At 51.8% G+C, this 10,262-nt stretch overlaps 1 protein-coding gene across 1 annotated transcript in view; it reads left to right on the top strand.

Annotated features, from left to right (window-relative positions):
• LOC144734117 (T-box transcription factor TBX18-like) overlaps positions 1-8,118 on the top strand; it is a 69,263-nt gene extending 61,145 nt beyond the window's left edge. Inside the window, 1 exon segment of the mRNA XM_078616183.1 lies at positions 3,515-8,118. Within this exon segment, the coding sequence (XP_078472309.1) occupies positions 3,515-4,188 (674 nt within the window). The 3' untranslated portion in view covers positions 4,189-8,118.
• The last annotated feature ends 2,144 nt before the right edge of the window (positions 8,119-10,262 follow it).

Raw genomic sequence — 10,262 nt, forward strand, 5'->3', positions numbered from 1 at the left:
CAGCCCCCCTCCCCTCCTAGCCCCTCCCCTCCCCCTCCTAGCCCCTCCCCTCCTACCCCCCTCCCCTCCTAGCCCCTCCCCTCCTACTCCCTCCCCTCCTACCCCCTCCCCTCCTACCCCCTCCCCTCCTACCCCCCTCCTCTCCTACCCCCTCCCCTCCTACCCCCTCCCCTCCTACGCCCTCCCCACCTACCCCCTCCCCTCTCCACTACCCCCTCCCCTACCCACTACCCCGTTACCCTTCCCCTCGGCAGACCAACCCATCCGCAACAATCCAAAGCGACCACGATCACCACCACCTAGCACCACTAACTCACGCCACGAGCTGCCCTAGCACGCACTCCCCCCCTCTCCTTCCCTCCACCATGCCCCATCCCCCTTTGCCCCCCCCCCCACCACCATCATAGCCTTTCACCCCTCCCTCATCTCCCTTTGCTCCCCCGCCCCCCCAATGCCACCACCAACCACAATCAATTCTCACCACCAACACCACCACTCTTCCCCATCCTCTAGCCAAATCACCAGACCCCCATGTCGAACTTGCTGCCAGTTAACCAGCGACAGTTCGTGACCTTCACTGCAGCAATTGCACCCCCCCCCCCACCTTTGGTTCGCAATCGTTAAACAATGTAGGGGTTTGATGACACAAAGTAACACCATTGGAACCTCCTTTGCCAGTACGCCTTTTGGCGTCAAGTGGTCCAACACCATGTGAGACTAGGCTCTAAGGAAAGCTGTCTCGGCTGTGGACCAATCACTTTCAAGGACAGTGCATACATTATCAGAGTTATGTTTTTTGTTTGCATTCCGACTGCAGGTATTGTGGTCAATGCAAGCATGACTCCTTGTAAATAAGGTTTCAGTTAAAAGGGTAAAAAAACTATTATTATATGACACAAAATAAGTTGTAACTTACGTGACCGTGCTTAATTTGTTTATTATTCACCTTCTATAAAAATCTGGCCATGTCCCGCACCCCCAGAAAGGGCTTCTCGCTCCCCCCAGGGAGTGCGTGCAGCCCGGGTTAAGAACCGCTGGTTTAGGGACACGCTTGATGAGGCACCTCCCCTTGCAAGCACCACGCTCACCACCTCCCCACCCACCCACTCTCCCCACCGCCCCACCCACCAACTCTCTCCATCTCTCCACCCACCAACTCTCCCCACCTCCCCACCCACCCACCCACCCACTCTCACCACCTCCCCACCCACCAACTCTCCCCATCTCCCCACCCACCAACTCTCCCCACCTCCCCACCCACCCACCCACTCTCACCACCTCCCCACCCACCAACTCTCCCCATCTCCCCACCCACCAACTCTCCCCACCTCCCCACCCACCAACTCTCACCACCTCCGCATCCACCCACCCACCACCTCCCCACCCACCAACTCTCCCCATCTCCCCACCGACCCACTCTCACCACCTCCCCACCCACCCACTCTCACCATCTCCCCACTCACCAACTCTCTCCACCCACCCACCCACTCTCACCACCTCCCCACCCATAACTCTCCCCATCTCCCCACCCACTAACTCTCACCACCTCCCCACCCACCCACCCACTCTCCCCATCTCCCCACCCACCAATTCTCCGCACCTCCCCACCCACCCACTCTCACCACCTCCCCACCCACCCACCCACTCTCACCATCTTCCCACTCACCAACTCTCCCCACCTCCCCACCCACCCACTCTCACCACCTCCCCACCCACCAACTCTCCCCACCTCCCCACCCACTCACCAACTCTCCCCACCTCCCCACCCACCCACTCTCACCACCTCCCCACCCACCAACTCTCCCCACCTCCCCACCCACCCACCCACTCTCACCACCTCCCCACCCACCCACTCACCCACCCACCAACTCTCACCACCTCCCCTAGCAAAGCACCACTCTCCTCCCAAAATCCTCAGGCAGCCAAAACAACTCTAGTCCCACGGCCACTCTTATCTGGGGGCCTTTGAAGAGGGAATCATAAACAATGGAGTCCTCGCGTGTGTGGGTCTGTGCGTGCGTGGGTCTGTGCGCGCGTGTGCCTCTGTGCGCGTGCCTGCGAGTGAGTTGTCCGCCCTAACGCCATCCAGAGGCTTCAGTTGTCGCCAAGTGACGACTTCATTTCGGCGGAGCGGTCGTGGAGTGGTCAGCGCACCGCGCTTAGTACCGCTGTGTAATCATCAGCACTGGGAAGACAAAGGCGGCCGGGCGTAGTGCTTGACGGCACTACCCGCTCGTGTGATGTGGTGGCCCATATCACAGGCGCTCCCTAAAAGCACTTGTCCCAACAGGCCGTTGAAGGCTATACGGGGGATCTTTGTCTTTGTGTGTGTGTGAATTGCAATGCATTGTGCGGAGCGGTGGCGCCGTGGTTTGCACGTCACGCAACGAACCCTGCGGTTGTAAGTTCGATTCACGGTCATGGCTAACATTCAGTAGCCGGTGATATCCTCATCGTCATGATGTTTCTGTTAATGATGCTGATTATACACTTTGTAACACAATTTTTGTTCATGGGTACTAAGTGTTATATTTTTTATTGCGTATGCCTAACAAGTATAGATAATGGCTATTATTCCCCACAAACTTTGCTTCTGTGACCAGGGCTTTATGTGAAGGAATGACACAAATGCACACCACGTTTTCTCATTGAAAATAGGTAAATTTCAAAATATCAATGTCCTGGTCACAAAAGCAAAGTTTGTGAGCAATAATAGACATTTTATACCATTGAGGCATAAGAAATTAGGAAATAACACTTACTACCCAGGAAAACACTTTATTTATTATACAGTGATTAATCGTAGTTATAATAGAAATGTTGACAATAATATTGCTGCTGCTGCTGTCACAGTTGTTGCTGATAACGATAATGGTGATGATGGTTCTTTAGAAAGTGTTGATTTTGTGGATCGGGATAATGATTTTGGCTCATCACAAATCTGTTGCTGCTGCTGATGGTGGTGGTGGTAATTATGGTGATTATACTATGATTTATGATGGATAATATTATATTGGAAGTGTTTTTGTTGATGATGATTCTATAGATGATTGATGCTGGCTGTAACTGCCAGCGAAACGTTCTCGCTCTCCAACACCGCACGGGTGCTGCTGCCGATTCTGCTGCCGCGGCAATAATTTGGCCACGTTTGTTCATCACGTGGCCACTTTGTTATTTTGCTGTTCCGGGTGGCTGAGGGTGGACGACACGCATCCACACTTGAAAAATAGCTGGAACGGCTCAATGGGTTCATTACTCGGATAATACATTTCTGATTCTAAGCATTTTACTCACGCAGCGATCTGACCCAAAATCAATCAGTATATTGTTTACGATGCTGCTGATGATAATTCTGTCAATGATGGAAATAATGACACTGATGACGATGATAACCAAGATACTGCTGCTACTGATGATGTTGTTGTTGATTATGTTGTTGTTGTTGTTGATTATGTTGTTGTTGTTGATGATGTTGTTGTTGATTATGTTGTTGTTGTTGTGCCGACGTGAGCAGCCAGCCTCCTGGACGCCTCCCTCATGGCCTCCGGCTTTGGAGCAGCACCACCACCGGGCCACCACCACCACCACCACATGTTCTTGCCCACGATGGGACCTGTGCACATGGCTGGCTCTCCACACCCGCACGCCCACCACCACCACCATCACCACGCCGCCGCCGCCGCGGCTGCCGCCGCCCAACATCACCACCACCAGCAACAGCAGCAGCAACAGCAGCAGCAGCATCAACAGCAGCAGCAGCAACAGCAGCAGCACCAAGCTCTGCTCGCCGCCCACCACCATCACCACCACCACCACGCGCACCAGCACGGTCCATCTCACGGCGAACAGCAACCTCGTTTTTCCAGCCTGGCTTCTTGCTGCGCAGCAGGGGCAGGAGTAGGAGGAGGTGGCTCGGTCGGAGGGCAGACAGCAGCAGCAGCTGCAGCAGCAGCAGGAGGATGCACGGACAGTTTTGCGAGCGCGCTAGCCCTGCACGGGTCACGTGCCGGACTGCAGCACCTGGGGCTGCCCCGCTTGGGTCTTGCCTGCAGCATCAGCCGCAAGGACGTGGCGCAAGCAGACGACGGCGCCCCCATGTCGTCGTTCCAGCCGGCGCTGCCGTGTCTCATGGCCCAGCATGCAGCGCACGGGGCTGCCCTCAAAGACTTCTGCTCCTTCTTCCCGTGAACTCGTCAAGCAGAATTAGCACACCGCCTCCTTCTCTGCACCCCCCCCACCACCACCGGCTACCATCGCCCTATGTCTCCTCTAGCCCCACACCTACCCGGCGCGTGAGACCCATCGGCCGCACGCACGGCCTTCTGTTGGGGTGCGGGGTGCATGTCATCACCAGCGTCGATACGGGCAGAACTCTGAACCCCGGCGTCGACACTCAGTTGTCTCATCAGCAGGATGATTATTTCGTGTCGCCTGAAGCGGTTTTGTTTAATTTGATTTCTGTTGAAAACAATTTTGGGGTCGGAGTGTGGCTGCGAGCGAAATGAAATTGTAATGAGTGTAAAGATAATTGCGATTGTGTCACGTTTTGTGGACGCTGTTTGCTTTCATTTTTTTCCTCCCACTGGCACAACCAAGCCCGGCACGGTTCGGGTGAGGCTAGGTTGCTTTTTTTCCCACTGCTAATGACGTCACGCGCAATGAGCGAATCGAGATGCATGTGGACGACGTGAGAGTGACGCCGTGTCCTCACGACGTACTGACAATGAAAAGTATTAACCCCGCCCCCTGGCCCTGCTCGGCCCCGAGCTAGATTCAGATGTCTTCTTGTGAGGCCAGCGTAGCACGGTTTGGTTCCGGCTCGTAATCACCAACCGCCACCACCAACCATGAGTTCCGCCCCCCGTGCTGGCTTGGCTCAGATGTGCCAGTGGAAAAACCACCACCTGTACCGTGCTGGCCACGTACTGGCTCGGTTCAGATGTGCTAGTGGAAAAGGGGTTGCTGTCATACTTGCCAACGCCACCAATTTACGCAGTAGGCTGCCGATGGAAAAAATATATATATACATATTTTTTAAACCGTATACTGATTTTCAAAGCTAATCAGACCATTTCATACATTGTTTGAAAAACGTACGTCTAATCAATTTTTGCTTTGAAAATCGATATGCGGTATAACGGACGAGTTTCAGGATTTTAACATTTCGGATTTAAATAAAAGAATATTGTAGGATCAAAATAAAATTTGATATTTTTTTTACATTTCCCCAATGTGCGAAAAGTAAAAAAAATACGCGTCTGCACTCACGATAGTGACCTCACCCCATCCATTGTGACGGCACCTTTAGGCAAGAAAGCACGTGTTTGCCAAGCTAGTGACGTCACTTCCGTTTTTTTTGACAAATCAGAAACACTATGGGAACCTCATTTGCCAGTAAAAATATGATAATTGGTTCTTTACCCTTCTATCTGGCAACAAAACTGACACCTTTTTTACAAGGAGTCATGTTTGCATAGACCGCAATACCTGCAGTCATAATACAAACAAAAGAACATAACTCTGATAATGTGCACTGTCCTTAAAGTTGATTGATCCACACCCGAGACAGCTTTCCTTAGAGCCTAGTCTCATATGGGTTGGACCAGATGACGCCAAAAGGCGCACAACTCAAAGACAATGCACCATTGTCTTTGGTGTCAGTTTTGTTGCCAGATAGAAGGGTAAAGAACCAATTATCATATTTTAACTGGCAAATGAGGTTCCCATAGTGTAGATGCTTGCCCCGAGCTCTCATACTCTGATGGTGCATTGTCTTTGAGTTGTGCGCCTTTTGGCGTCATCTGGTCCAACCCATATGAGACTAGGCTCTAAGGAAAGCTGTCTCGGGTGTGGATCAATCAACTTTAAGGACAGTGCACATTATCAGAGTTATGTTCTTTTGTTTGTATTATGACTGCAGGTATTGCGGTCTATGCAAACATGACTCCTTGTAAAAAAGGTGTCAGTTTTGTTGCCAGATAGAAGGGTAAAGAACCAATTATCAAATCAGAAACAAGCAAAATAATAAAACAGTTATAATGGATCTAAATTGCACTTATGGGCCCGATAAAAAAAAATAGATTTCGAACCGATACGAAAATGTGGAACACGTCTCTAGCAAGCGGTGAAATGGGCCTCAAATGTTTGGCATCGGACCCCTTGCGTTATCGGAGGAGTTGACGAGTCGGGGACTCTTCGGCACAAAGACTCGCTCAGAATTGACGAGCGACATGCGGCGCTGTCAAGTTACCAAACATATGGGGGGAGGGGAGGTGGGGGAGGAGGGGGTGCTGGTTGACTGGTGTGGTTACGGTTAGAGGGTTAGAGGTAAGGATAGTTGGCGAGTGTGGTTAGGGTTAGGGCTAGTGACTGATTGGCTAATCTGGTTAGGGTCAGGGCTAGTGACTGATTGGCTAGTGTGGTTAGGGGTAGGGCTCGTGTCTGATTGGCTAGTGTGGCTAGGGGTAGGGCTCGTGACTGATGGGCTAGTGTGGTTAGGGGTAGGGCACGTGACTGATGGGCTAGTGTGGTTAGGGTCAGGGCTCGTGACTGATGGGCTAGTGTGGTTAGGGTCAGGGCTCGTGACTGATGGGCTAGTGTGGTTAGGGGTAGGGCTCGTGTCTGATTGGCTAGTGTGGATAGGGGAAGGGCTAGGGACTGATTGGCTAGTGTGGTTAGGGGTAGGGCACGTGACTGATTGGATAGTTTGCTCTGCCTCCTGTTCGCAATGTGCCCCTCCCCCAATACCAACGATGCAGTTTTGAATTTTCATTCTCTCCACTTTGTGAGTGGCCAATCACGGTGGCGCGAATTCCATTCGCCCGCAACAAACAAGTGTAATTTGAAAAACAAAACCGATATTGAAAAATAATGAAGACACTTGTATAGGAAAGTAAAATCCACAATAACAACAACGTCATCGTCACCAATGATTGTCAGCGCATGTGTAAAAAAATGCTTTTGGAACTTTGTCTTTTTTTTTAAAACGAACTTATGCCACAAGGGGCGTGGGGAGAGATCCGATGCGATCGGGCAGAGATAATTTTGCATGAACCTGACCTGGATATCTCCCCAGGACCTCACCGCTAGCATCCTCACAGAGGCCCCGAGCAGTCGCGACCATGGTTAGGCCACAACCACAACACGACCAACAACGACACCAACAACAACGACACCAACAACAACGACACCAACAACAACGACACCAACAACAACGACACCAACCGTCTTCTTCTCACGCTGCGTTGATCACGAGGGTGGGGCTTTGTAAAGAGTGGTGTTTTGTTGATTGAGCCAGGTGTTTGAACAGGTGTATAACCAGGTGTGTAACCAGGTGCTTAGCCAGGTATTTAAGAAGGTGCTTAGCCAGATCACTGCGGGTCGGTGGAGGTGAGGGGCTCAGTTGTCGGTACTTAGGACCCATCCACGTTGAGTAGGGCTCGTGTCTGGTGTGCTAAGTGTTGATACGTCAACTGAGTACGTAAACTGAGTACAGTAACTGATACATTAAGACCTAAAGCCAGACGGATGATGATGATGATGAGAGACCTTGAAGCGTTATGTGCTTGTCCGCGCAACATTTTTACTGTCTGGCATAGGGAAGGAAGCGATGGCGAATAGGTGATGATGGTATCAATCAAAGCAATATATTGACAACAACAATGTCTTCAACAACATAAACAACAAGAACGATACAAAAACAATGGCAATCAACAACAATAACGATCAATAACAATGACAACAATAGCGATGAACAACAATGACAATCAACAACAATAGCGATAAACAACAATGACAATCAACAACAATAGCGATAAACAACAATGACAATCAACAACAATAGAGATAAACAACAATGACGATGAACAACAACAACAGTGAACAGGAGCAATGACATCACCAGCATCAACAACGCACACTGAACTCGCTTGGAGCCGTTACGAGAGTGGAGCGCCGTTTAATTGTAACGAGTTTATCGATATTAATTATTGTTTAGTTTTGCAATTTCTGCGCCCCTCCCCCCCCATCCACGTCCCCGTCTTCCCCTCCACCTCCTGTTTCGTTTTTTTTTGTATATTTAATGATTTAATCACAATAAATAACTGAACGTGGTTTTCAGGGGCCCGTCTGATGGGTGATTGATCCCGCTTAAACATCTTGGAGGCGAAGCATGCTTGAGCCTGCTTAAGAGTACTGCACCTACCTGGATTCGACTACTGGCTGTGCGTACCAGGTGGCGTATGCGTGTACTGCAACAGGGGGGGGGGGGCACGGCAAGAGATGGAAGTACAGCAGAGGATTATTGAAGCTATCTGTGTGGATCTTTGAGCGTCACGCACCTCGTGTGCCACCGGGCAGTGCTGGGGTTTCCCCCCGGATCGTCCGGTGTTCTGTTCCCACGCAAAGCTTCATGGGATTCCTGGCCCAAACATCCCAATGGTAGCAGGGCCCTCCTTGAAAGGGAGTGCTGAGACTCAGCGAGGCATCTTCATCGCTCTGTCATCTCACTGGTCTGTATGTTAGCAGCTATCTCGCTCTCATCGAAATGTATTGTTCATGTAAATAATCTGTATATCTTGTATCCAACCCTCCCAGCTTTATCTCTCGTGTTTCTCTATTCCATATAAGGTCACACACAGAGACCCACAGAGTAGAGATCCACAGAGTCACACAGCAGAGACCCACAGACTCACACAGCAGGAACTCACAAACTCACACAGAGATCCAGACTCACACAGAGACCCACAAACTCACGCAGCAGAGACACACAGACTCACACAGAGATCCACAGACTCACACAACAGAGATCCACAGACTCACACAGAGATCCACAGACTCACACAGCAGAAACCCACAGACCCACGCAGCAGAGACCCACGAAGCAGAGACCCACAAACTCACGCAGAGACCCACAGACTCACACAGCAGAGACCCACAGACTCACACAGAGACCCACAGACTCACACAGCAGAGACCCACAGACTCACGCAGCAGAGACCCACAGACTCACGCAGCAGAGACCCACAGAATCACACAGAGACCCACAGACTCACACAGCAGAGATCCACAGACTCACACAGCAGATACCCACAGACTCACGCAGCAGAGACCCATAGCCTCACGCAGCAGAGACCCACAGACTCACACTAATATATTCCTGTGTATGGCAGCAATATGTTCAAGGGCTACACGCCACTGTGGAGGCCTGCTAGCAACGACTAGAGCGCTTCGCGAGAGAGTGGAGTTTTTGCTTTTCCTCATATGAACCGGTCCTGGGCCTCCCCGAGGTCGACTCAGCCTGAAATGAGTACATGGTGCGATGTGCAAATATCAGCGTTGGGGAGACAATGTGGCCGGGCGTAGTGTTGGCCTCCCACCCCCCCCCCCCCTCATGTGCCGTGCCGGCCTTTAAATAAGCTCTCTAACATAACTTTACTGAACATCTGTGAAAAAAGACAGATTTGTAGGTCATTCGATTCCTCCAGGATAAATACAAGATTTTGATTCTGGCTTACCGCAAAAAGTCTATTAAGGCTTTAGGGGCTGTCAATAAATGACGTCACGCACCTAGGGGGGGGGGGTCAAAAATCGTCCAAAATCGCGTGACGTCATTTATGGACTGCCCCTTACGGAGAATCTGTGCCTTGTCTTATATAGGTGTATATATATATATTTTGGAGAAGTGGTGCGGTGGTTAGCGCGTCCTGAATACCTAACCAGCGTGCCGGAAAGTGTATTACCGCACCCGGCACACCACGTTCAGTCTACCGCCTTTCACGACGGCTGTGCCCTCTATTGTCACCACCACCGCCACCGCCACCACCACCACCGCCACCGCCACCACCACCACCGCCACCACCACCACCGCCACCGCCACCACCACCACCGCCACCGCCACCACCACCACAACGCGCGTCTCCAGAGTCCTCGGCACGACGCGCGCGTGTGCCTCTCGCTCAACTCTGAACCCGGCGCGCAAATTCAGCTGTCAGCTACCACCAGCCGCAAGCATCTCAGCCACCCACCCCATCTACCCCGACACCCGGCCGCCTCCATCACCCCCCCCCACCCCCCCCCCCGAAACCAGAGGCGCAAACGCGCTGAGCTTTGCCGCAGTAGCGGTGACTGTGCCCGATTTCGGAACATTTTGGGGGGGGGGGGGGTGGAGAAAGGTGGCAACCGGGCCCAGCAATCACTCGGGAAGCGTTCGTCGAGTTGGAATGGCAAACGCTGCAGCTTGCACAGTGCGGGCTGCGTGCCCT

Source organism: Lampetra planeri, chromosome 50 (genome assembly GCF_965212315.1).
Source record: "Lampetra planeri chromosome 50, kcLamPlan1.2.h2, whole genome shotgun sequence".
Lineage (NCBI taxonomy): Eukaryota > Metazoa > Chordata > Hyperoartia > Petromyzontiformes > Petromyzontidae > Lampetra > Lampetra planeri.